Source organism: Coturnix japonica, chromosome 5 (assembly GCF_054131305.1).
Source record: "Coturnix japonica strain WE chromosome 5, WE-NBRP24, whole genome shotgun sequence".
Lineage (NCBI taxonomy): Eukaryota > Metazoa > Chordata > Aves > Galliformes > Phasianidae > Coturnix > Coturnix japonica.
In genome coordinates, this window is record NC_140667.1 from 24426676 (window position 1) to 24454451 (window position 27776).

The 27776-nt window shown below is 39.9% G+C and overlaps 1 protein-coding gene across 1 annotated transcript; it reads left to right on the forward strand.

The window, feature by feature from the left end:
* Positions 1-9: 9 nt before the first annotated feature.
* Positions 10-26572, forward strand: RTF1 (RTF1 homolog, Paf1/RNA polymerase II complex component). The gene is made up of 18 exons (XM_015864254.2): positions 10-227; positions 2224-2334; positions 8598-8745; positions 10594-10798; positions 12899-13013; positions 14597-14708; positions 15530-15665; positions 16400-16577; positions 17523-17605; positions 18391-18478; positions 18564-18671; positions 19223-19300; positions 20295-20416; positions 20785-20842; positions 21402-21479; positions 22584-22679; positions 22979-23090; positions 23678-26572. Exons 1-18 carry the CDS (start codon positions 39-41, stop codon positions 23782-23784), a joined length of 2124 nt encoding a protein of 707 aa, XP_015719740.2. The 5' UTR covers positions 10-38; the 3' UTR covers positions 23785-26572.
* The last annotated feature ends 1204 nt before the right edge of the window (positions 26573-27776 follow it).

Below are 27776 nucleotides of genomic sequence, written 5' to 3' on the forward strand. Positions count from 1 at the left end.
GGCGGCCCCGCCCTCCTTCCCGCCCCGTCGCGGTGCGCATGCGCGGTGCCCTTTGTGTCCCGGTCGGGCGGGCGGCGCGGGGCAGGCCGGGCCGTGAGGAGCGCCGCGCCGCCGCCGGCCGAGAGGGACGCGGGGAAGGCGGCTCCGCCATGGTGAAGAAGCGGAAAGGCCGCGTCCTCATCGACTCCGACACCGAGGACAGCGGCAGCGAGGAGAACCTCGACCAGGTGCGCGGGGAGGCCCAGACCGGGCCCTCCGGGCCGCGAGGGGCCGGGAGCCGCCATCCGTCCCTCTCTCCTCCCCTCGGCCCGGCCGGGATGCGGCCCCGGGGGGAGCTCCGCGGACAGACCGCGCGGCGCCGCTTCGGGCCGCCCTGCCCGGCAGTACCGGCGGCTGAGCAGCACGGGGCCGCGGGGATGCGCGGGGGTTCGGCCCGCGGGATCCTGAGGCGCGGGCGGGGGGCATGGCGGCGGGGAGCCGTGCTGTGTGTGTGTGTGCTGTGTGTGCGTGTGCTGTGTGTGCGTGTGCTGTGTGTGTGCGTGTGCTGTGTGTGTGCGTGTGCTGTGTGTGTGCGTGTGCTGTGTGTGTGCGTGTGCTGTGTGTGTGCGTGTGCTGTGTGTGTGTGTGCTGGGTTGGTTTCACGTGCTGGAGCCTACACGTCTGTCTGTGTGCTGGGCCTTTGAGTTTTTAATAGAGAAGCTATAACATTGGCCTCAAATGCTCAGAAATGCTTTTGCAGACTGGAGCTGCAAATTCTACGCCCCTTTAAACAATCATACCATAGATCCTGCCCTGATGGTACTGATCTTGCCGCCTTGTAAAGCTGTCAGCTTCTCACCCTGCTGTATTAATTCCATAGTCACTTCAGAACCTGAAAGCAGGAGGAGTTGCTTGTATTACTTGGAGTAAAGGTGGCAGTAAGTGTTAACACTGAGATATCATGATGGAACACAGTCTGCGTTGAAGTACAACTTAGTGACTGCTGTTAGAGGTGATGTCTAGAAAAGGATTGTAGAAAACACCAGGTGCTTCCTTGTGGGAGCCTCTTATTGTAGAAATACACTCTGTTGTCTTCAGAACACGGTTTGTGAAGTGCCATTGCCAACTTTGTAGGTAAAAGCCTAGGCCTTCAGCCTCAGCAATGTTTGTATTCTCACTTGAGGTCCTAAACTCTAATCTGTTTGCTCTGGAGATGGTCTTTCAGTTGTGAAACTAATTCAAACCCATCCAGTATTGTCTTCCCAAGCTTGCAGAAGTTGGTGTGGCTTTATTTTTGCTCACCACTAAGATTCATCAGCCCCAGAGCAATGCTTTTAACAATAAATTAAATCACAGGCTACAAAGACAACACTGCAGCTTCAGAAATAATTGGTTTGAATTACTGCTTCTGTCACCTGGACAGTCTGTGAGCAGCAGATGATGAGTTTGTTTGTGAACCGGTACTTCTTCTTGGTTACCTGTGTGGCTTTTGGGGCTGCTTCACAAGTCTGAGCTTGGTGCCTGCTCTGTGTGTGTCCCCTGCTTTTAGTGCCATCCCTGGCACCTGAGGATACTGAAACAGAGTTGAACAGTCGCTAAAAGCATCAGCTGTGATATATCTCCTTTATAACGTGTATGGTTTCAAATCACAGAATGACCCGAGTTGGAAGGGACCTCAAGGATCATGTAGTTCCAACCCCCCTGCCTGGCAGGGCCACCAAACATACACATTTACTAGATCAGGTTGCCCATGGCCCCGTCCAACCTGGTCTTGAACACCTCCAAGGACGGGGCATCCACAACCTCCCTGGGCAGCCTGTTCCAGGGCCGAACCACTCTCCTAGTAAAGAAATGTCTTTAAAAGGAAGATGAACTGCTCAAGCATTTGTTGCCCTGGACTCTTTAGTGGCATTTAGTTTTTGGTGTTAACGTTGTGCAATGTAATTAGGGTTTCCTAAATTTTTACCTGGTCTAAATGCCAGAGACCCAAAGGTAATTCATTTGTTCAAAAAAAGTGATGGTGGTAATATTTCCTACTTAGGGCTTTCAAAATCCTTTTGTAACATTCAGCTGTATTAAAACTCTCTGTATATGCATATTTATGAAGTGTGAGTAGATTTTGTTCCCCAGTCAGTGGGGATAAGCCTGTTCCACTCAAATATAATAGGGGAGGTGAGTGCACTGACCTGGACTGGTACAACTAATTATGACACCCTAAAATCAGTGTGTGTTTTCGCCCACCAGGAGCTCTTGTCATTGGCCAAACGGAAGCGCAGTGACTCTGAGGAAAAGGAGCCACCGGCGAGCAAACCTACGGCGTCTTCGGACTCTGAGACGTCGGACAGCGATGATGAGGTGAGTGTGTCATGTTAGCAGCGAACTTCTGCTGGGTTATTGGTCTGACTCTACCTCTGAAGTGAAAGTATTTGTCACGTGGTGTATTTAGCTTGCTTATACTGTAGTGTGGGATAGGCTGTCGGTGGAACTGATAGAGAACCATTTAGCCCAATGGATATGGACTCAAAGTCTTATATTTCTTGTAAGCAAAGAGCATAGAGTAACTGTACACAAAATAGTATGGATGTGGTAATGTTGACTGCCTGTTTAATCCCACGTTCATGTGGTGTGAATGTGTCTGTGACCAGTCTCCTTAAATGTAGTGTTTTTCCTGTGTAATATTTGTGGCTGAAGTGATAATGAAGTAGCTGAAGCTGGACTCTGAATTCAAGGGAGAGAGGTGTTCCAACTTTGGGAGTGAGTTTCCTCAGAGAGGAGGAGGGTTAAAGCAGGTAGGGCTGTTTCACAGTAGAACTGTCCTATTTTGCCGCTTTGATTCTCTAGTAACTCTACTGTTTGAATGTGCAGCAGGGTCTGGTTTTGTTGGCCTTTCTGAAGGAAGGCATGCAAGAGTTTAGAATTCCTTTGGTTTAGGGTTTTGACAAGTTCTTGTATAGCAGTGTTATAGACAGGTGCTAAGTTCTAGAGCTGACTAAATGTTTCTGCTTTCATATGCAAGTGAAAATTGAAACTGATTTAGTAAAACAGGATCTGACAAATGGGTCACTTAGTAGTTTAAATAAGAATGTTTTCTTGAAGAGTTACCAATGTCTTTGCAAACTTTCTGTACTATGGTGGGTTTCTTATTACATCTGTCCTTAAAACTGGAGGAAGGAACTGTTCTGCTTTTGTCCCCTCTCGATAGCATGGGAAGGATTATTCACTGTGACAACTTGCAGGATCAATCGGTGATGAACTATTAACTGTTAAGTGTTTGGGATTCTGGAAGTCATTCCAGTACGTGCTAAGAATGCACTCACTCTGATGTGTTTAGTAGTGTAGATTCTTGCTGTTTTTATTATTATTATTATTAAGTATGTTTGGGCTTCTGTTTCAAGCATTTATTTAAAAAAAAAACACACAAAAAACCTCAAAGCAAATTGTTTGCTATTATTGTTGCTATCAAATAAGGAATGAGAGAACCGTGAATGGGTTAGACATGAGCCATCTTACTGAGCCACCACTCAACCTGTTGCTTTGTGTTCTGAACTGATGGCACGCAGCTGATTTATCCCATGCTGCTGGGAGATCAGTTTGTCTGGAAATCTAAGCAGGTTTGAAGAGCACCTTGATTATAAAGTCTTCTGCCCTGTGTTTATCTCTGAAAACTGATGGAATAAATACTATTATTCAGTTTTCTTCATAGTGTAACTACATGCAAGGTCTACCCTTCCATTAAATGTGGAGTACAGCAGTGCATTCCTTCATGAATTTGCTAGGAAAACAAATGTTTTTCAAGTCAGGTCAGTCTTTTTTCGTATGCACAGACCTTACAGATGCAGCGGTATCTCTCTTGCACCTTGTGCAACTGGAACTTTCGAATCTACATAACGTTTCTTCCCAGTACTGTGCTTTCTGACTTCCATGCAGCAGGAGGAAAAGGTTTAGAGAAAAGGTAATTAGGACACTTGCTTCTATTCCTGTGCCTGCAATATGCATTCTGAACTGCTTCTTGTAGCAGGGTGAGGCAGGCCGGGTTACAACAGTTCTGCTTTAGCCAGTCACTCTGTGTGCATCCCTGGACTTAACTACTTAATGGTCCTGCTTGAACGACGTTGGCTTTGCTTAGTGCTCTTGAGGTTGCTCTGGAGTTTGCTCAGGCTTGGGGGTTAGGAGGAGGGATCTAAAAGCTGAAACCATTTTGCTCCACTTCCAGGAAGATGAGAACTTTGAGACAGCAGCATGGAAATCGTTGCTGTGGGTAAATGTGCTTAAGCCTACATCCTTTATGGTTCCTGACTAGCCCTAAATGTTCCAGGATAGTTGGTATATTGCATATATACAGGAGAGGTGCCTGAATCTCTGCTTTTGAGGTTTAATGCCACATTCTGCTTTTCCATAGGGAAGAACATGTGGGGATCATAGGGCAGGGGAAGATGATGCATTTTTGCAATGAAGGGATGAGAGCTTGTACAAAACATACAATGTGTGTAATGGTGCCCAAGTGATTTTATGAGATCTTTATCACCTACGTATTATATGTTTCAGTGAGAGTGAGCTTCTTTGAAAACTCTCAGCCACATTGGATGTTCATGGTGTGTGAATGCTGGGTTCTATCATTTCTTAAGGAGCTATGTTGTCTTAGTCAGATTTCCTAACCAAGAGCCTGAGGGTGAGCTATAAATGGTGAAGTAGGAGAGAAGCACTGAATCGTATTCTGGTGATTCTGCTAAATATATATGGCTGAGTTGACTGAACTGCTGTTTAGACTACAGATGAACAGCAGTGCCCACAAAGCTTTGTGTTAACAAGTACCACCACCATCAGAAAGATGCAGTAAACTAGACACGGGTGTAAGGGCAGTTTCTTTATCAGTGGAGCAACATGTGGCCATGACCATTCACAAGCTCACCAACCCAAACTGTCGTTAACTTGTTGTATGTTTGCTACTAACCAGTTGCTTTTGGGGCTACTGTGGTAGGAGTATGTGTTGGCCTCATTAGGGTTGAAGGTGTTGTGTTATGTGGTGGTGTGGTAGGTTCACTCCAGGTTTTTGCTTTTCCTTTTATCCTGGTGCTGTTGCTCACAGATAATTCTTTCTGTTGTGCTTGGATGACTTTTGGAACAGCTTCATTAACATCAGTTTAGACAGAAAGCAGCAATGCTCCTAAAGGGTGTGTTAGCAATGTTTGTATAGGTTGACACCCTTCTACACTCATTCTGATGTACTGAAGGGTTTGCTTGTGCCTTTTAACAGCTGTAGGGTTGATAACAGCAGGTACTTCAGGGCATGAAAAGTTAGATCATAAATGTTTGTTACCAGACTGGAATTCACCGAGGATTTGTTTTTTGGCCTTTATTGGCAGTTTTGGTAGGAGGTGACAAAATCTTCAGCCATGCTGAGGGCTGTGGAACAGAAGAAAAGGTAAAGCAGAGTTCATGCAGGCAGTAAGTCAGCTCTGAATAGCAGACTGCTTGGAGGGGTTAGTGGAGCTGTTACTGAGAAAGTGCTTGAAAGTTTAAATCTCCTTACTGCGTTTAAAGTTCAAGAGCTTTGGTAAACCACAGATAAGCAGAAAACTGCATGTGTTCTTTCTGTTTTGGGGATATCTTGTGGGTTTGTAGAGATTACTGTGTTAAATGTCTTCCCTGTGTGCTTTTATTTCATAACGCTGCTTGACTGTGCCTATTAGGCTGAATATGTTCTCCACTGCTGTGGGGCCTCTGCTGTACTTTTTAAACAGTGGGCTTTAGTCTGCCTCTACATAGCTGTATGTTTTCTAGTTTGGTTTTCTGTGGAGACAGTTTGCTTCAGCTGTTAACACGGAATAGTAGAGCTATCCTTAAGGAAGATAAAGGCGGCTGTTGTTAGTATGGAAGCACATACACCAGATGTGCAAGTGTCAACCTGAGTTGTGCAGGCTAATTGTATGGAGGCTAACATGCACAAAGAAGTAATGTGAACCAGCTGGGAACAAAGCAGATCAAACGTTTGGTTGGCGAGTAACTTTAAATTGCAGGCTAGTATGAGAATAACCTGCAGGGACACAGATTTCACAGCTCAAAAGTCTGCAAGAGCTCTGAGGTGTGAAGTACAGTATTTCCTAAGAACATCTGGTGTCTGCCATCCCCGTGTTGTCTCTCTGTAGATCTCAGTGTTTTTCAGTACTTCTAAAAATAACTCCAGAGCAAATGTTAATTTGCAGCTTACAGTGAAGTTAAACTTAATAAATATATTATTTTTTTCTAAGATACTTTTTTTGGGAGCTGATCTGAGTGAGATTCAGACAACAGGGGAGGACAGGTGGATTTTGGCCTTCATTCAGATAGTTCCTGAAAAAAACCTCTTCCATTAAGAGACTTTAGAAAGTCTTTCCTTTGCCTGCTTCTCTCTTTTCCGTTTTGGTGTTGATACCTCAAGTCTCCTCTTGGCCTAAAATGACCCCTTAAGTTTTCTAATTGCTAGACTGCAGTCACTGTGTAGGTAGATGTCAGTGCCATTTTTTCCATGTGGAGGAATTCATTGACACACCTTTGCTTCAGATGATGTTTTGTCAGACTGCCCCTCTGCTGCCATCTGTCACACAGCAACAAAATGTAGTGGAATATTGATCTCTACTACCTGATGTTGTGGGTCAGCATCATAAAATAGGCAGCAGTACTTTTGAGGCAGACCTGGTACTTGAGCACTTAAGGTGTTGTGTTGTCATGGCATGTCAGTTCATCTAGAAAGAGGACATGTTAATGAGGGTCCTGTTCTGCTTTGAAGCTGTAAGTTGTGATTTGCTTTTGGTTTGTTTAAAAGCAAAACACAAGACTTGTTCAGAAGACTTGAGCAGAAAGCAACGTTACAGCACACTTCTGCATGGGTTTATTGATTTGCTGCATCTGGAACTTGGAGGGTTCCAGATGGTGGCCAGGGAGGCAGGGGCTGCTCAGAGGAGACTTTATGGCTGTGGATGTTGCATGGGAAGTGTTGATCGGCACTGCTTTCTTTGAGCGAGGAAAAGAGAAACTGGAGGAGCTGCAATGAAGGACAGTTTTTTTGGAAGCGATGGTTCTATGTCTGAGATGGAGGGAAAGGAAGCAGAGCAAACAAATTCTGGTGACTGTAAGTGGATGCGTGTTTTTACTTAGTGTTAGCTGTGAACATGTGTTTGCCTTTCTGATCTCTGCAGATGTGCTAGAATAGGAGGAAGGGACTGGAGACTTCAGTTTGGGCTGCAAGTCACCAAGCACTTCATGGCTTTCCAGTAGTGCTTTTTTATTTCTTGTTTTGGGGCATGGATGGCCAGGATAGTCAGTGGCAATACTGGTAAAGCTGGGCAGCAACATTGTGATGCTGAACAAGTAGAGCTTCAGTATGGGAGCCAGTAAAGCCATAACACAAGCTCAGGCTGATATAAAATTAGGTGCTTTTTGTGCAACTTCTCACTGTCCTTTGATGCAAAACGGATTGAGTCATGGATTCCAATCCAAGGCTCAACACTAGGTACCTGTTCTTACATATCAGAAAAGACAATCTCTGCCTGACTTCTGACAGATAAATTTGAATGCACCACTGACACTTAAAGGTGATGTTGGAGTAAATGTTGATGTGCATGAATGGTGAGGGTAATATACAGGTATGAGGAAGATAACATTCAAAATATACTGATTTAGAAACAAACTATTTTATTCCTGAAGAGAGAATCTGGAGAAATTCTAGGAGATGTAGTGTGCTGCAAAGCGTTGTAAACATTAGAATCTTCTACAGAGCATCTTTGTCAATTCTGTTCTCTTCTGGCTTTACCCACATGGTTGGGACCAGGGAAGAAATGTCGTAAGAAGTCACACTATTAGGTAAATACTGTCTCTTCTCCTCAAAGTCTAGTGATTAAAATTGATGTTCATGTGTATGTGGTGGCATAGACCCCAAACTTGGAAACTGCAGCCTAAATTGAAGATACGGTGCTAAGACAAAGTTAAGCCTAGGCTTTTTTTTTCCTTCTGTGATTCTGATGTAATTCTGACTTGTGCGCTGTATGTAAGGTGCAGAAGGTGGCACTACTGTCTAAGAATGAGGATGCTGTTGGTTTGTTGGCACTGTGTACTGTGAATTCTTGGCAAAGCTGAGATTGCTGCCAAACTCAGGTAATCAGTCCTTTGTGGAATCTAAAATTTGTTCTTGAACGAACTAATTTCAGCAATGCATCTGTTGCTTCTTCGGTTTAATGTAAGCTGATGATAACCTTTATAAATACGGTTGGGCACCTGTTATGTAAATGGTTTTCTTAGGCATCTATCTTCAGTAATTTTTCCCCAGAGTATATGAGACTGAATTCTGAAGTCTTCCTCCTAATTTAAAGGAGTGTTCTGTCAACTGTTACATTGAAATGATAATATTTTTCTTTAGTAAGTGAAAGAAAAAAGCTACTATAAAATGCTTTTATTTACTGAGTTAGCAACTGAGATTTTTTTTTTCCCTTTTCCCACCCACCCACCCTTTGTGTGATTGATTTGTTGCTGTCAGATACTGGACTTTTTCCCAATCATTTTCCCTCCAGCATTTTGAGGAGGGATGGAGAAGGGAGGGGTGATGTTCCTGCATTATGATCCCTTTCTTGTTTTTTTCCTTGCAGTGGACTGTCGGAGGTTCTAAAAACAAAAAAAAGGGAAAGGCGGGTAAGGCAGAGAAGAAAGGAGCCATGAAGAAACAGATGAACAAAGCCGCCTCTTCAGGCAGCTCAGATAAAGACAGCTCAGCTGAGAGCTCAGCACCTGAAGAGGGTAAGATAATACCTGTCCATCTCCATACAGCATGTACTTAGAGCAGAATGCCAAGTGAAATCACATCTCTTGTTATACTGTGAAGTAAAGCTAAATGGTGATATTAAAGGCTACTTGAGAGAGCTTTTTTCTATGTTACTGGCAGACCGAGTGACTTAAAATTGCTATGGCTCTGGGCATGTATTTTTGATGTGATTCAGCATAGCGTTGCTGTAGGCACTCCATTAAAAATGCACCGCTCAATATTGCTTCGGTTGAAGAATATGTGATGTAATTACTTGACTTTCTCCTGGAAAGCACCTTTCTTCCTTCAACCTGTCTGTAGCTTGGATAGCATTTACTTTTAATCCAACTGGTGTATTTTGCTTTCACAGAATCACAGAATTGTAGGGGTTGGAAGGGACCTCCTAGAGATCATTGAGTCCAACCCCCCTGCCAAAGCAGGCTTCCTACACCATGTCACACAGGAAGGCGTCCAGGCGGGTCTTAAATATCTCCAGAAAAGGAGACTCCACCACCTCCCTGGGCAGCCTGTTCCAGTGCTCCGTCACCCTCACTGTAAAGAATTATTGTGACAACTAAGAAAATGGATGTAGCATTAAATAATTAAGGAAGAACTTTAATGTGAGAGTGATGGAGCACTGGAATAGGCTGCCCAGAGAGGTTGCAGAGTCTCCTTCTTTGGAGATATTCAAGACCTGACTGGACACCTAACTGTGCAACTGTTGTAGGGAGCCTGCTTTATCAGAGGGTTGGATTCAGTGATCTCCCTTCCAACTCTTACAGTTCCATGATTCTGTAATGCAAGCAGGAGCTTATCTTATGTGTTTGCCCTGAACCACATATTTTGTACATTTACACTTAAATTTAGTCATGATTTTAATTCTTCAACTTTCTCAGGTGCTTTTTTGTTTGTTTGTTTGTTTTTTTAATATGACTATTGAATGTTTCTATGCTGGGCAGACTTCTTGTGTTCTTCCCTGTTTTTATCATGCCTGTGAAGGTTTGCAGGTTATAACTTAAGTTGATACTAAAAATCAAAGTTAAGAAAACATTTGAAGAAGCTTACTGCTGTAGGTATGTTAAGCACGGCTGAGGCAGTCCAAAGCATGAAGTGACTGAACATGGACCTCGAAGCACATACAAACCAAGGCTTGTCACAGAGTAAGGTTGCAAAGCTGGAAATTTCCAGAAGTGCTGAAGATTGACTGACAGTGGAATGAAGAATTCCAGTATCTGTTTGCTTTTGGATTTTGGTGTAATGTGATTGATTAGGTGAGATAATCACAGCATTGGATCAAATTCAAAAGTAGTGTTACCCAGTGTCACTGGGGACTCAGCTGTTCCCTAAGCACAGGTGTAAATGGGAGGTGTTTGTTACTGTAACGGAGCTTGCATTGCAGCTTTGATAGTTACAAGTGTAGTGTGTTTTAATTTCATCTTGTGGTATAGCAATGCCTACTGTTGCAGTCTTCAAATGACAAATTTGGGTTACTTCGTCCATAGTGGCATTTGAGGTGTGAGACACACACATCCAACAAACTTCTAAGTAACGTAAGCAGGGAGGCATAGAAATCTAACCTTAATACGCAAACATTAATCAAAAAGGCTCCTAAGATTTTCTTGTTCTGCAAAGAATTTTTACTATAACAAATCTTGTTTGTACACAGTACTACTTATTTCATTGTTTTTTGTAGCACGTGCATCTTCCTATACTGAAGTGTATAGTGGGTTTTGTTTTTACTGTATGCACACATTTTATATATATATGCCCTCTGGTAACACACTACACTGAAGTGATTGGGCTTTGCCCCAGCTGAATTTTACTGCCTTGTGGTTTTGTTTTAGGAGAAGTGTCTGACTCAGAAAGCAACAGCTCTTCATCTAGCTCAGATTCAGATTCTTCATCTGAAGATGAGGAATTCCACGATGGCTATGGAGAAGACCTTATGGGAGATGAAGAAGACCGGGCTCGACTGGAACAGATGACAGAAAAGGAGAGAGAACAGGAGCTGTTTAATCGGATAGAGAAGAGAGAAGTGCTAAAGAGAAGGTAAATTTAGGCTGTTGATATTTGATAGCATGTTTATACAGGCTGTTGTGTAAACAGCACTGAGTTAAATCCTCTGCAACACACTGTTTGGTTAAACTGTTGAAATTAAATCCTACAAATGAACAGTGATGTATAGTATATCCTACGTGTTTCATATTGTGTGAAATGTTTATTTTCTCATTTGATATGAAATAAACATTGTGTAACTGAAGTTTCTGCTTCTGTAACTCGCAAATAAGAGACTTGTTTGTTGACACTGAATAATAATAATAGTAATTTTAAAAAATGGGAAGGGGGAATATAGCAGAAAAGTGGGTAAAGAGCTAGACAGGCCAACAGATTGCAGGTGATTGACTCTAACTCTTGCATAGTGTCAAACTGTAAAGCAAAGAACTTTTGTGTGTGTTCACATAGAATTGTTATTCCCTCTGTTATTTTTAATAGATACCACTGTGTGGGAAGCTAAGATCTAAGTGTCCGTTGTTTTAGGATTAATATTCTCTTTCAGAATGCTTGATCATTCTTTCCAGATAGTTTTTCTGTGTTCTTAATTTCGACTTTCCTCAGTGGCGACTGCATTAACTGTGCTCCCATGTCTGAGGTCCAGGCATTTAGCACTCTAAAGCTGATTAATTTTTGTGATAGATTTTTGTGTGAATTGTCCTTAAAGCTGGTTTAAAGCATATGGCAGAAATTCTTCATGTTCTTGAAAAAGGTTGGTTTCTGCAAGTTTCATAGCTGCTGAATGCGTGTGGTTATCCCTGTGTGCTTCTTTAAGCAGTAGATGACAGCCTCTGGAGGAAGGACACCATTGTGTGAATCAGATCAGTACAATCAGCTGTCTATTTATCCAAGGCATAGCTAGAGCACTGACTGCATGTACTTCTTAATATTACTTGCTGTATCTTCTCCTGTCTGCTGCCCTCAAAGAGATCAAAATAGGAGAAAGATTAGGCTTAAAGCAGGTAGAAGGCCACCTCTTTTCTGGATTTCATTCATAGCTTTTCTTGTAACTGAATATTTTTCTTTTTAAAGTGATCACCTGAAAATACTTGATACAAACTAGCTAAAGAATTTAAGCTTGAGTTTCTGATATAATCTTGAACAAGTTTGTCCTGTTCTGTGCAAGGGGTTGGCAGGTAGAGCTAAGAGGTGGTTGTGGGAGGGATGGTTAATTAACTTCTTATGGTAAGCTGAATTGTTCAAAATATTGTTTGTATGGATCTTTTGCTAAATCTTTGGAGATTACAGCAGACGTGGTATGTGACACAGTGCCTATGTCCTGTGTGTTACGCTTTGTTTTAAAGGTGAAATGTGGCACATGGATAACGCAGTTTAAATTTCAGTTGCTGGAAACTTTTGCTTGTTAATCCACATGCACGCTTTGCTAAAGCCAAGTGACCCAGTATGTGCTGCAGTGGAATCTGCCACAGGATGGTTCCAGCAGAATTGTGACTTTTCTGAATACAATGGCTAAAAATGAGACTTGAGAGAAACTTGTTTAGAGAAGGTCAAAATAGAAGTGCATAAATCACAAAAAATGTCTGAGTCTGATGGAATGTGCCATAGCAGGTGACTCGCTATGACTTTTCTTTCTTACAAATGTGAGTTTAGGTAGAAAGGCTGAGTTTCAGCAGGAAAACATTAGCATGGTGCTGGCTTGAAAGAACCAAGTATTTTGTTGCTAAGGTTCAAAATACATGTAAAAGCCTATTTATTTTTATAGTTGAAGGCAGCGTGCAATGGTCGCTATTCTGGCAAAGATTAAGCTGTAGTAAGGATAGGGTTCTTGGGAGAAACTATTAGTATGTGGTCTCTCTACCCCTTAAGGTTAGCTCTCATCTTCTGTAAGCCTGAACTTTCCTGTGCTCAGCTTCTCCTTATCTTATTTTTCTTGGGGAAGAGAGAGGACGGGAATGAGGAATGGGACAAGACCCACCAGTGTTGTGGGGGCAGAGTTAAGGGGTTAACTGTCTTAGGGCAAGTAGTGCAAGTGTTTCTTGAGGTTTACTGACCACTTCAACTGAGATAGCAATGTGATGGTACTTTGCTCACTTGAGAAGGCGTTCCTTCATGCACTTTCTTTCAAATATCTAATAGGTTTGAAATCAAGAAAAAACTGAAAACGGCAAAAAAGAAAGAAAAGAAAGAGAAAAAGAAAAAGCAAGAGGAAGAGCAGGAAAAGAAAAAACTCACACAGATCCAAGAATCCCAGGTAGGAAATGAAACTTATGTTAGTATCAGACTTTTTTTTTTCCTTGGCAACAGGAGATGGGATGCTGTTTCTCCCTGCTTCAGACATTTTTCCCTTAAAAATTTGATTCATTTCTATGTTCAAGCTATCTTTAGCCTTTCAGGTTCATTTAAAAAGAGACTGACATCTTTGGCCTGCTGAGGAGTGCGCTGATAATTCTATTCAATGAAAAATGCAAAATAAAGACCGAGTTGTGGCTACATCCAGAGTTCCTGTGACGAGACCTGTATTCAATCTGGAATTCTCATATGCTGCCTTCTTTCAAGTGAAAGCTTGAGAGAGCCAGAAACTACTCAGCTTTTTAAATTATATGTGAAGGAAAAGCTTGAATTCTAGGAGAAACAAAAATTTTTCTGTATTTTTTCCTATCTCCAGGAGGAAAAGGGCAGTGCCATTTTTTGGTGTGTGTGAGTGAAGCTTGTGTAACTGAATTAGAGTTTCAAATGGTTGAATTGTTAGGTTGAGAGTCTGCCTTTAATTTATAAGTCTGGGCAGTTAGCTTCCCAGAATGGGATGAAATTAATCTTGCTTAACTGTGAACTAGTTGTTTGTTTACCCATGTAGTTGTTTGCCTCCTTTGTGCAGTACAGAAGGATGTATTCAAAAGGGGCAATTCAGCCTACGTTATTTTTCTAGTGAAATAGATGTTTAACACCTACGTCAAGTTGGGTGAGATGAATTTTCCCTCAGGCCCACATTAAGTCAGATGAGTCTCATTTTTCCTGCCCTTCTCAACTTCACATATGTACTTGCATATGAATGTACTTTATATATATATACTATATATATATATATTATATATACACACACACACACACACATACATTATATATACATATTATATATACACACACATATATATACATATACATACATACATATATATATATATATAGTATGTATGTAGATATAGTATGTAGAGTGTGCTCACATGTATGTAAAAGTGTAGCCTTCCAGAAATGACTTTGTAACAAGCAGTCACTTGAAGTAAGTCAGAAACTGCATTCTAATGTTACTTAGTATTCTAGTTAGAACCGGTTGGTAAAAATTAGATTTCCAACATTTTGGATTTGTATTCCTGTTGCAGACTTTACACTGACCATTATATCTCATTTCAGTATTTTCAACAGATCTCCTTGCTGCTGAAGGAAACCAGGTGTTTCGGCCTTGCAGAAGTAGTCTCTGAGGCTAATATTTATTCCTTTTTTTCTTCATGACTTGTTAGTTGCAGAATTAGTTCAGTTTTATTTCTGTGGGTTTTTTTATCTGTTAAAGTGGAGCTTGAGATTGATGGCAGAAATGTTAAAGAAAAAATGTGTTAATCACTCTTGATACAAAGTACAAAACTCCTTTATTTTCATAAATTTACCCTTGCCTAGACTGTGAAAGAACAAACTATTAAAAAACAAAAAAAACCTGGTTATTTTAAAGTTGAATTTGTTAATATTTTCTGTTTGAAGAGTTTTTGGTCTGCAGTCAGTTGTTTTTGTTTCAGTTTGTGAATTGCTTCCCAGTGCTGAGGGATTTTCTGTGCATGTTTTTAGGTCACATCACATAACAAAGAGCGACGATCAAAGCGGGATGAAAAATTAGACAAGAAATCTCAGGCAATGGAGGAACTAAAAGCAGAAAGAGAGAAAAGGAAGAACAGAACAGGTATGAAGACTTTGTTGTTCTATGGGTTTGGGTTTTGGTTGGTTTTTTTTTGTGTGTTATTATTACAGTTTTCTGAGAATGTTTCTGCCTGCTTCTAATGATTACAACAGTCCTACACTTTGAATGATCTGTCTGCATCTTCCTTGGTCTTTTGACCAGTATAATCATCTAGAAAATTATTTGATACCTTTTGACTCTTTATATTCCTTTTCCTCATAAGGAATGATCTAAAGACAGAGCAAGCTTCCCTGGTATTTTACTGAATGCCAGTTATTAAGTAAAGTCTAATTCATGTTCTTGAATTCATCACTTAGAGTCTATTACTTGATCTCTGAACCCATCCAAGCCATATTTACTGTACTTGTGCTATCTTGTCTGCACTTGCTGGTTTCTTCTCTGGCAAGTCATCTTGTTCTTCTTGCCATGGACTTTTAATGCATTGCCTTTTTGTGAGATTTTTTTTCCCCCTTATTCTTATTTTACATGGAAGAAAAAATTGTCTTGTATATCCAGTTATTATGCTTATCTTCTATGGCAGTATGCAGTCAAGTTGGAAAGCTGAAGATAACTACAATGGAGATCTAGGGTGGCAATTAAATATTATTTCTCAGTTTGAATAGATACAATGAAGTGTTCAGTTTACTAGTAGATCTAAACATGTGGTACTTGTTTCTGATATCAAGATAATAGCTCTCTGCTTATGCTGTTTATTTGGTGTTTTCTTTAACAATGAGATTTGAGTGCAAAAAAATAAGCTTGATCAAAAAAAGAAAAAAAAATCACAGCTTGCTTTTCACTGTTCCCTCTTCTCTCTCCTCCAGCGGAATTGCTTGCAAAAAAACAGCCATTAAAGACTAGTGAAGTATACTCTGATGATGAAGAGGAGGAGGAGGATGATAAATCTAGTGAGAAAAGTGATCGCTCGTCCAGATCCTCATCCTCAGATGAAGAGGAAGAGTAAGTAGTAAATGCAGGGCTACGATTATTGCATGTGTTGAAAAATACAGATAATCAGATCGTGTAGATATGTACTGTTTTAGAGGATTTTTGGGGGATAGATGAGCGTGTCTAGTGTGTTATCTTAATCCCCATTTACACCATTTAAATTTTAGTCCTGTAGTTCAGCTGCTGCAGAACCGTTGCATATTAGCCAGGGAGAGGGAGGTGCTGACTTTTCAGCACAGTGTGTGGAAGTAAAACAAGTAGAAACAGCCAGAAACTGGAGCATAGGAAGTTCTGCATGAATGTGCACGCGAACTTCTTTATGGCAAGAGTGACAGAGCACTGGAACAGGCTGTCCAGGGTGGCTGTGGAGTCTCCTTCTCTAGAGATGTTTGAGACCCGCCTGGACGCCAACATGTGTGACCTGGTGTGGGGAACCTGCTTTGGCAGGGGGGTTGGATTCAATGATCTCTGGAGGTCCCTTCCACTCCCTACAATTCTGTGTGTCTGTGACTTGGTGCACAAGTCTTTCTGCTTTGTGGTACAAAGGTAATGGGTAACATCCCCAGTCAATAAGACTTTGCATTATACCTTCCTCGCAAATATTAAATTTACATATCTACAGTCAACTAATAATCTTTTTTTTTCTTTTTACTAATAATTTAACTATTTCAAACTTCTTCTGCACCTTGCTCTGATGATTGTATCTCTTATTTTGTCCATTTTTCTTCTCACCTTTACCACTTCAGGAAAGAAGAAATTCCCCCTAAATCTCAGCCAGTGTCTTTGCCTGAAGAGCTGAACCGAGTACGGTTATCGCGGCATAAGCTGGAACGCTGGTGTCATATGCCTTTCTTTGCCAAGACAGTCACTGGTTGCTTTGTCCGTATTGGCATTGGAAATCACAACAGCAAACCTGTTTATCGGGTGAGTTTAGTTCCAAGGCTTTCAGCTCTTCCTATAGTGCTGTAATACAATATTTGCAGCTTAGTACTTCTGAGGTATCTATGATTGTTTAAAGTGATTAAAGTAAAAAGATATTTTCTAGCCAGAAAATGTAGTTGCTGCCAAAGAAATGAAGAAAACTACTTTTAAAATATATAAGGTGTGTGTTCAGGTAGGTGAAGATGTGGAAACAGTTATTGGCTTTTAAATCAAGCTGACTGATGACATGATATGTGCGTGTGTGCATGTATGTATATAGTGTATGTTTGTGGTGTGTGTGTATGTGTATATATATATATATATATATATATATATATATATATATATATATATACACACACATATACATATAAATATACTGCATGAAGGAAGGAGCACTAATGGAGCCTGTTCTAGCTTTGGTTCATGCTATGTTGTCTCTTCACTTGTGTAACAAACACCAGAGTTCAGGACACTGCTTTGACAGTGTAAGGGCATGAATAAGAGCTGCTCCTTATTCCCCAGTTACTGCATGATCTCAGTGTGCTTTAGAAGAGGATTTGGAAAGTGGTTCTTTATTTCTACTTCATTGCTGTAACTACAACCATAGGGTGTAATAATATTGCCTAAAACTGCACTAAAATGGTCGCAGAGGGTGTGTGGTGTCATTTGGGAAATCTGACAAACCCTAGTGTAGTTTAATGTAAGGGAAATAGGAAGGTGTGCATCATTTGGCTAGGAGGTAGGCTAAGAAGATAACAACAACCAGAAAATCCTCTTTGCCAGTTTGAAGGTAATGCATGGCGCAACTAATTCAGTACCTGGTAATGGCTGCTGAAGAGTCCTGCTTGCTTTGATTTGGTTAGAATTGTTAATTAGACTATGATTCTGACAACACAGACGTGAACCCATGCATTTGCATCTGCTCTTTGTTCCTTTTGTGTACAGGTTGCTGAAATAACTGGTGTGGTAGAGACTGCAAAGGTTTACCAACTTGGTGGTACCCGGACAAACAAAGGACTGCAGTTGCGGTAAGATACCAAAATAACCCTAATTCAGTTCATGAATCAAAGTTGTTTTTATATCATGTAATGTTCTCTATGTGGTTTGGAGATGAGAGCTTTTCTGTATTTTTTTTCCACAATTGCTTTAATCAAGTGTTGAGATGTATGTATTAAAGGCATGCATGATGAGGTCTTACAACAAATAGTAATTAGAAAAAAAATAGGTCTTATCTGCATCCACTGTAACAAACAATAGCTTCTTACGGTACTTAAGGAGAGAACTCTGTGTTTTGATTGAAATGTATATAATGGCAACTAATTTTAGTAATGGTTATAGCAGGTCTCTGCAGAATGTAATCTTTAAAGCTTACTGGCTCTTGACTAACCAGTGAATGAGAAATTAAACTGCAGTTGGCTTCTGTATTCGATACAGTTCAGTACTACTTACAGATCATTTCTACCAATCCAAATGTGAAGGAGCTTTCTGTTTCTGAAGATCACACTATGGGTCACCAAATAGGGTATTTAAAGTTTAGGTGTGAGATAAGTCTGCTTCCCTTTTCTGCTGAGGATACTACTGTTCTCTACAGACATTGTCAGATATTCTTTTGCACTATTAGTTGGTACTAGTAGCTGACTGAAGCTCCTGAGCTGTGGCTGATTGTATTGAAGTTAGGAATAAATAGTGTGTAAGCCAAAAGAGAAGCCTTAAGTGCCTGTTTTAGGGTTTTGTGAGTCAATTTATTTCCTGTTGGTAAAAGATTACACAGCTCTGTAGCTTCGAAAGGGATGTTACATTTTTCTTCTTGCAGGCATGGCAGTGATCAGCGCGTATTTCGTTTGGAGTTTGTCTCAAATCAGGAATTTACTGAAAGTGAGTTTATGAAGTGGAAGGAAGCGGTAAGTTTGTCAGACTTTACTTTCTTCTCAACAGCCTTCTACAGCTGCTATTCTAAGTAAAAACTAAATTCTTTATTTCATTTAGATGTTTTCTGCTGGGATGCAGTTACCCACGTTAGATGAGATAAACAAGAAGGAAGTGTCCATCAAAGAAGCTCTCAACTACAAGTTTAATGATCAGGATATTGAGGAGGTAAACAGCATGTTACTGTGAAGCTATGGCAGTACTTAAAAGTGGAGTAGCAGATAAGCCTTTACAAAGCAAAATGATCGTGGAATCACCTTTCTAAGAAGAAAATGAGATTCTATAACTGGATGGAGCATCTTGGGGATGTAGCTGTTTGGTTCCCTTTTCTGCTTTACTTCATCCTTGTTCTTCGTTACCTCCTCTTCAACTTGTGTTGCAGAGCTTTGACCTCCTAATCATAGTATGGAAACTTATAAAAAGATAACAGCATAGTGATGGATTCATTTATTACAGTTCCTACAGCCTAATATTTGCTTCATACTGACCAAATGTGATTAGCATCAGATTTTTGTAGGTCGTTAAGTGAGGGGAATGGAGCTGTAACTCAATACCAAGTCACAAAATAAAAAATGCAGCAGAGACAGAGCAAAAAAACAGAAAGAGTAAAATATTGTGTTTGTAAGTATGTTTCTTAGGTGATCTGTTGCTTCTAGAGTACATGTAATAAGTAGGCATTGCATACTTGCTCATCTTTGCTGTTTCTTCTGGTTTCACAGATTGTAAAAGAGAAGGAAAGATTCAGAAAAGCCCCTCCAAATTATGCTATGAAGAAAACTCAGCTGTTAAAGGAGAAGGTGAGAGACGAGATGATACCTGCATGCTTAGTACAGTCTTTGATTTTGAAGAACTGGAAACTTAAATAATCCAGCAAAAGCTATTGCATTCTTTCACTGAAGGCAATTGCCAACAATTCTAGTTGTCTCTCCTTGTGTCCTTTGAAGTTTTTGAGCTGTTCTGCTTTAGAAACTAGTTCTCCTTTTATATTTTGCAAGCTACTCCTTAGTAACATTTGACAATTGTTTTCAAAACTAGTGTTAAATTGCCTTTTGCTGGAGGGTAACAGTTTTTACTTTGATGTGGCCAATAATTTGTGTTGAAAAGAGTGCCTTGCTGAAAGATTTACTTGCCACTAGATTGTTTTATATGTGCACTTCCCGGAATGCAGTGCTAAGAATCCAAAGCCCAGAAGACAAGTAAACAGTCTAAAGTATCTCAGAAGAAAAAGATACAAAATGTTGATTTTGTTTGGTACAGGCCTTTCGCAGGATGCTTGTGTTTCATACAGAATAAAACCCAGGAGTTCATATTAATCATAAGTTCTGCATTCTTTTGCTAAACTGCAGTGTTTGGTTGTCATTTTTGTTTTTACTAAGTGTGAATATGTAAATTGTTAGTTTTATGGTGCAGAGGGCTGCAATTCCTTTTTGTTATCACCAGATGGCATAATAAGATGTTTTCTTCCTTCTGCTCTCCCACTTGCTAAAGTAAATGGCAACTCACAATTGCATAAATAGTCATAAATCAACTAACTGACTGGTCTTATTAGTGCTGAGACTGGCACTCCTAAGTAGTCATCAGTTCACAGAATTTTTCAGAATGAAAAATTCAGGTTTTTTTTAAGCTGCAGGGAGAGTTTAACTTTCTGCTGTGTTCTTATTATATGTGGTTAGGACAAGAGGAGCTGGAATAGGGTTTGCTGGCTGATTGAGTCTATCCCTCATTTGTCTGACTGGTTCTTTGGGTTTAAAAACAGAAAAGTAGTGATAATAAGTTATTGTTTGGTTGAAGGCCATGGCTGAGGACTTGGGGGATCAAGATAAGGCCAAACAGATTCAAGATCAGCTTAATGAACTTGAGGAGAGAGCAGAGGCCCTGGATCGTCAACGAACAAAAAACATTTCTGCCATCAGGTAAGAAAAAAGATCTTGGGCGCTTTCTGTATTTTGGTTGGTGCTATTTTAGAAAGAGTGGTGAAATCAATTACATCAGCCATGTTGTAACTGGAAGGCTTTGTCTCTTTGTTGTGTGCTTTATATAGCAATGATTCTGTTAATATTTGCCTTCCTCCACTTCCTTGTATGTGTCATTCAGTTAAAAATGTCAAAAATAGAAACTCTTCATGTAACCCTGGTAGCAGTTGTGCTCCAACAAGAGTAATCTGTGGTCAGATGAAGATGCAAGAATGCTGACAGGCTTTTTACTGTATGAGAGCTGATAAATGACAGTCATTTTCTTTTTCTTTATCCCTCCCTTCTTTTTGTTTCCCCTTTTTTTGCAGTTACATCAACCAACGAAATAGAGAGTGGAATATTGTTGAGTCTGAGAAGGCTCTTGTGGTAAATAATGCCAAATTAATACTTCTGTGTATATAGAGATGAAATGATGCAGAGCAAGATAATTGCATGACAAAGTTGCTTTTTTTTTTTTTTAATGATCTTATAAAACTTTTAAGTAGGCAAGTGATGTGATTTATTTATTTTTAAAGTGTGTTGCTTTGATTTTGACCAGCTCAGTCAAGAGACTCCTGACTGAAATTGCAATGTAATACATTTTATAAGACAAAGAAATCAGAACAGAGACTTTGGAGAACAAAATAATATTGAATTCTCTGTGGTGACACTTAAGAAAAGTTAAGCTTCTTAACAAATGCTAAAGCCTCAGCTCCCCTAAGGGCTGTTGTGCGGGTGTTTTCTGTTGTACTCAGTAAGGGCAGTTTTGACTTGTGTAGTATAGGACTGTGGGCGTTTAAAAAAATCTTTCTTTCCCATAATACTGTTTTTCCTATGATTTTGATATTATGTGTATCTGATGTGTGTTTGCATGGATGGGGTGCTGTGGGAAGATTTACAAGGATGCAAGCAGCTAACTGCAGAATGGTGTGCCTTTTTCATTCAGGCTGAAAGTCACAGCATGAAAAACCAACAAATGGACCCCTTTACTAGGAGGCAGTGTAAGCCCACAATAGTGTCTAATGTAAGTATAACATTGAAGTTTGTCTGAGGCAATTTGCAGAGCAACAGAAAACAGTGTCATGGAGAGAGTAGGAAGGAAAGTGTTGCTTGTATTTGTGCCTAACTGTGCCATCTGCTATTAATACAATGTGTGCCAGGATGCGATATAATTGAGATCCTAATCTTACTATCACCAAAAAGGGGAGGAAAAAAAAGTGTTGTTGTCCCCCCCAACATAAAGGATGTAAATTATGTGGGTAAGCACACGGAGAAGCAACCGTGGATATCTATATTGAATTCTCGTATGTAGAAATATTTACTACATTAATTTAGTTGGTACCTAAAGTAAACCAACTCACTAAAACTAATTTTGCTTCTAATTAATTGAGATTATCTTTAAAGATTTGTGAAAGGGGACCCCAGAAGTGTTAGGGCTGTGTTGTATAAAAGCAGTTCAACACAGACTTCCACTGTGGTAGCGTGCAAAAACTGCTACTGCCATCTATATAAGTGATGGATAATGAAGCTGGAGGATCAGCTCTTACTTCTAAATGATAAAACTCTGAAGCCTATTCTGGAATAGGAAACAATTTTGGTATCAGTACTAGTTTTTAAATTACTTCTTTTCTCTCCTTTAAGGTAAAGTTGGCACTTGTCAGTCTCCACAGATTAGCAAAGCAGGAAAGGGATTTTATTGTAGAAATTGAGCTAAATAATTATTTATTAAATGATTCTTTACTGAAAGGAAGAATCATAGTTGAGTAAGGCTATTACACACAGACATCCATTATCACATTAATAAAATAGTCTGGTAACAGTTTCTTCTCTAGTGCAGTATTTTAGCCAGAACTGAAAGATAAAAGCAAATAATCTGAGGATGGTGTTAAGGCTATTCACAGGAGCAAATCACAACAACAAAAAAGATTGTGTTGTCTTAAAGAAAGGCTTTCTGAAGGATAACTTTTGGTTTAATGCGTTACATAGGTATCAGAATGAGTTTGTCTTTGAAATTCTGAAGTTTGGACTAACTGATCTACATTCTCTGTTGGTTTTATATGAATAAGTGTGAGCATTATCTTTAATAAAATGACCACCAATTTAAATAGTGTTCTATTTCCCCCTGCAGTCCCGAGATCCTGCTGTCCAAGCTGCTATCCTTGCCCAGCTAAATGCAAAATATGGATCTGGTGTATTACCAGATGCTCCAAAGGACATGAGTAAGGCAAGTTTCCCATTTTTGCTTCGCTTTGCTTTGTTATTTGTTTCCTCCCACTGTCACCGTTTTGCTCCAGAAGATTATGACTAATAGTAAATAGGCATTTTTCAGTTCTAGAAATAAGTATCATGTAAAGCATTACTGTAGAAGAACAGCTTTTTCTGCCATAGGGAAATAAAGTTAACTTTGTTTAGCAATATGACAGCTAAACTAAATACATTTGTGATGAAGTGAGGGGAAAAAGTATTATCTCTGACCTTTGTCTCTATGCATACGGGTTAGATATTTACATATTCTTCTTTCAGGGTCAAGGGAAGGATAAAGATGTGAACTCTAAATCAGCCAGTGACCTCTCAGAAGATCTTTTCAAAGTACATGATTTCGATGTAAAGATTGATCTTCAGGTTCCCAGTTCTGGTAGGTGTTCCAGTTGTGTCTGGGGATATGATTGTTGTATGATAAGATAGTAGAGGGATATGATGGTAGAGCTCACTCCTTCCAGTATGTCCTTGTATCCTTGCTCCAAATGCCAATGAAGAAAAGGAGGTAATGAGAGTTCTCTGATTCATTCTTCTAATCTACAGTGTATGTGGCTCACGTAGTCCTTGAGGGACAGCTGAGAGTGTTGTATTTAATAAATCTTGATATCTACCTTTATACTTCCTCTGTGGATGTGTAGTCGCTTTTAAAAGCCTGATATGCCCATGCTTTTTTGTTCTGTAATCTGCATCTGCGCTATGTGGATAAAGTATTGATTTCTGAACCTGCTGCGTTATGAAGTTGCTGTTTGCTGTCTTTGGTACTGCAGATGATATTGAAGCAAAATTGCATGTGCTTAATCTTTGAAGATGAGCAGTAAGATGACTGTATTTTAACCTGACGTATTCCAGAGAAGTCAAATATGCTCTGGTGGTGGATTTTGTTAGCAAAAACAAGAAGTAAAAATCCGTTTGCTTTTTTTTTCTCATGTATTTTGGTCCTCATTCTTCCCTTGTCCCCAACAGAATCAAAGGCACTGGCCATCACCTCCAAGGCTCCACCAGCAAAAGATGGTGCTCCTCGGAGATCACTGAATTTGGAGGACTACAAAAAGAGGCGGGGGCTTATTTGAGCATGCCCACTCTGCTGCTTCTGATCCTGCATGCTCCATGATGATGTCCTACCTTTTCTTCTTCCCCTTTCAGTTCTCCCTTCTGGGTTGGAGCAGCAATGGAGCTGGGAAGAGACTCTTTAAAACTGCCAGTCATCTGTAACATAAACCATTCAACTATTTACTGTATAGACCTCCCTTCTTGCCCTTTCTTCCTGCCCCCCTCACAAATGTGGATCTGTGCTATTTGGGGTCTTCCCGTTTCTTTTAGTTCAAGTTCTGTTTTTATTTTGTTGATGCAGCTCGTTGGTCCACTCTGTGTTCAGTATTAGCCTGAGGTGTGGATTTCCATAGGGATCTCTTTTGGTGGTCGCAGAATCAGCACTTGGTGATCTCCCCTTACATACCACCACAGGCACGGTGAATAAACGTTGGCGCAAGACCTTTGTGGCTGGAAGGTCACCTGCACTTTCTTCTTCTTCCTCCTTCATCCTAGCTTTGGAGAAGGGAATCTTCAAAAACTGGCTTAGGTTCAAAGTGTAAATTTTTTTGGGAGGGTTGTGTGACTTTTTTTCAGGTGTTTTTTTTATCATTTTTAAGCTGCAGTACTATTTGTATCAGTCTGTCACAGTTCTTTACGGCTGTTTTGAATTTCTACCAGCTGTACTTGAGCATCTGAGATTGCAAGAAAGAAACTCATTAAATGTGATTCTTCTTACTAAAACGGCTTGGCTGATATAGCTGTTTAACTTCATGTTCCCTTCTTTATTTGTGCTTAATTGATGAGAGAGGTACACGGCTCTTGATGTCGGACTTGTCATCTATAGCACATCCGGAGACTCCAGCTTTACTTAATGAAGTAGCTCTTTCTGGGATGCCCCTGGGGTGCTCATTGGTTGGGCTTTATTTTTTTCTCCAAGCCTCCAACATAACATATTTGTGAAGTCATCACGTCTTCATTGGGCTCTAGATCACATTTGTTTCTTGCTTTGTGAACCATTTAAACTGGGCTTCTATGAAACAAACACAGAAAATTAAGAAATCACTTTGTGTGAAAGGGGAAGGACACAGTAAGGACACAGTAGAAAGGTCAGCAGGTAACGTGTGAGAGGTAGCTGATGCATATTTTTCTTATACAAAATGGTACAAGTGGAGTGCAACACTAGCACAAGAATTGCACGGCTTTATGGAATATTTGACTGGACACAAGGGGACAGCTCAATTATCACTCAGGTGTTTAAAAAAAATTTAAAAAAAAAATAAAAAAATGGAAGTGTAAATAAGTGACGTTTAACAAAGAGCTTTTCCAAACAAGATGCAACTGAATATATGGAGCTAAGAACTAAATTAAAAGAGAATTAGAAATCTAAAAGGTTAGAGGCCCTCGTTCAGGTAATCGTGGAAGCACGTGTTTGTTCCTACCCAGGCCAGTACGTATATGCTAACTTAAGCACTGAACTGGATAGGAATGTTTCTGGGGGACCCCAAAGAGGGAAAATGCTGATGCTCTCTTTGTGTCAGAGCATTACTGTTTTTCTGAAATCATACGCGGGTTACATTTAAGCCTGTGTGTGATACTACCTTCTTGTTGGATTCTTAATGAAACTTTAATCTAGTTCTTATTTAACTTTCTCTTATTCCTTTTTAATGGTAGCTTTAAAGAAACATCATGTAATTGTGTGCAGATTGATACTATGAACTGTGTGTAAAAAGAAAATCAACCTATGAAGCAGCTATAATCTACCATGTAAAGAAGTAACTAGGGATGTTTCAATACTTATTTACCGAATAGTCCATAATTCTAGGACAAATGGATTATTCCGTAAATATGTCATCATAGACTGCTTTATTTCATGGCCTTTTCTAGCAGCTTCTCCGGAGTTGTTGTAGGCTCTCACATATGTGTACTTTTAACTTTTTTAAGAGTGGATTTATGGAATCTACCACGATAACTTCATAGGAAACATCGTAATTCACTGTGTAGATATGCATTTTGAAATGATTTTGGTTTTGTTTTGGTTTTTATTTTTCCAACAGCTTCGATGATGTTAACGATTTGTAATAAAAAGAAAATCAAAACTTCTTTTGCAGTAGCCAGTTTTCAAAATAATCGCTCTCCAATGCTTTGCAGAAATAATTGCAAAATCAAGCCGCTCAAAACTTGATTTTCCCATGGCAGTGCTTCAGTGCTCTGGGGTTCAATTGAAGTGGTCTCTGAAGGTCAACTTAACTCAAATTCAGTATTTTTGACGTGCTTGCCCTTGACTTGTGGGTATTAGCAGGCTTCTACACTCAGTGGTAACATGAGTAGGCTGTACTGCAGTAAAAATGTTGAGACCCATACAGTGGTGCAAGAAACTTCTAGTAGAGATGACCAAAATGGGAGACGCAGTGAGTTTAGAATGCAGAACTGAATGATGGGCAGTGTCCTATTTATCTGCAACTATCAAACTGCCACTTACCCTCTGAAAGACTCTGGATTCTGCTGAAATACTGGGTTGTTTTTTGTTGTTTTTGGGTTTTTTTGTTTGGGGTATTTTTGTTTTGTTTTTGTTTTTTTGGAGAGAGGAAACAGTAAATTATCGTGCAAACCTCTTATATTGAGAATACATCAAGAAAGTACTCTGAATAGTTACAGAACTGTGTATGAAAGCTGTAATCTTTTTTCCTTTAAGTGCATGTAAAGGTGAGTGACTATATCTCCCACTCATTAGGGAGAGATTTGTTTGCTCTGTTTCATTGGTGTCCTAGCATATAGTTCATTACAATTGTACAGACTTCTATAAATAAACTTGGTTTGTTGGTTTAATAAGGTTGATTATGTTTATCCCTTGATCTGAAGTGCAAAGAGTTTCCTATCTGTGGAAGTTTGTTTTTTCAGAAACTTACACTTCATTTATCAGTCTAGAAATATAGAATACTAACACTGGAAAATAATTAATGAAAAATAAGGCCTTTCTTTTGCAAAAGGGGCTGTTGTCTACTGGATCACTCTGTACTCTTCTTAGCACTGGAATCAAACGGAGCCGGTCAGAAGGCCAGTTCACTTGCATCTCTACTGCATTTCATTATAAAACACAAATTCTACTCATCTCATGATTATACAGGCTACCTTTGTAATGAAAGCTGCTAAAGCACGCATCTCTTGAATGAGACAGAGTGAGACTGTTCTCAGAGCTGTAGCAGACTTGATTAGCACCCTTGTTGCACTTGGAACAACAAAATAGGTTTTCCTCCTTAGGATTTTCTTTTTAATTAGCATGCTTCTAAGTGTCTGTGCAAAATAACAGATCTGAAAGGAATCTTATCAAGTGATCTTGAGGATGGGTTGATAGCTTTCAGCCGGCTATGGGAGAGAGAGCCAAAGGAAAAAAGAGATGTGCTGGTGCTTCTTGAAGGAAAAGGAATAAACTAGATACGAGAAAGCGAGATCTGGAAACTTAGGGGTTTACAGAAATGCTTCATTGGTTATACGTGCTGGGGGATAAAAAGACACATGGAGGTCAGCTCAGATTGTCATTTTGGCATCTAGTTTTGATGGAGAAGGAAAACAAAGAAGGAACTTAATCTTGTGCAGACTACTTTATGCTTTGAATTTTGGGGATATTAATTGTGGGAACTAATTTCTTTAATACTTAAACTACTGATATGAACACAGCGTGTTAACTTAGCCTCTTAGAGGGAGATGTTTAGCAGCCAAATTAATGGGTCATTTCTCTTTTGAGTTTAGCTTAAGCCCTAAGTGGCTCTACACCACCATCATCAGCCATTCTAGATCCCCTCACCCTCCAGTTAGAAGTAAATATCATGTGAATGGTTTCTCTAATTTGATATAATTTGCAGTTACCTGGACAACTAAATTTCCCAGCAGAATTGATTGGAACTGGAAAAACCCAGGACAGGTCTTTGGTTTATTGGTAAGTCTCTATCAGCTTGTTCTGCATAGAAGAATGAGAGTTGATAAACTCTATCTGCAATGTATGCAGTTTAATACTCTAAGCATAACAGAGCTG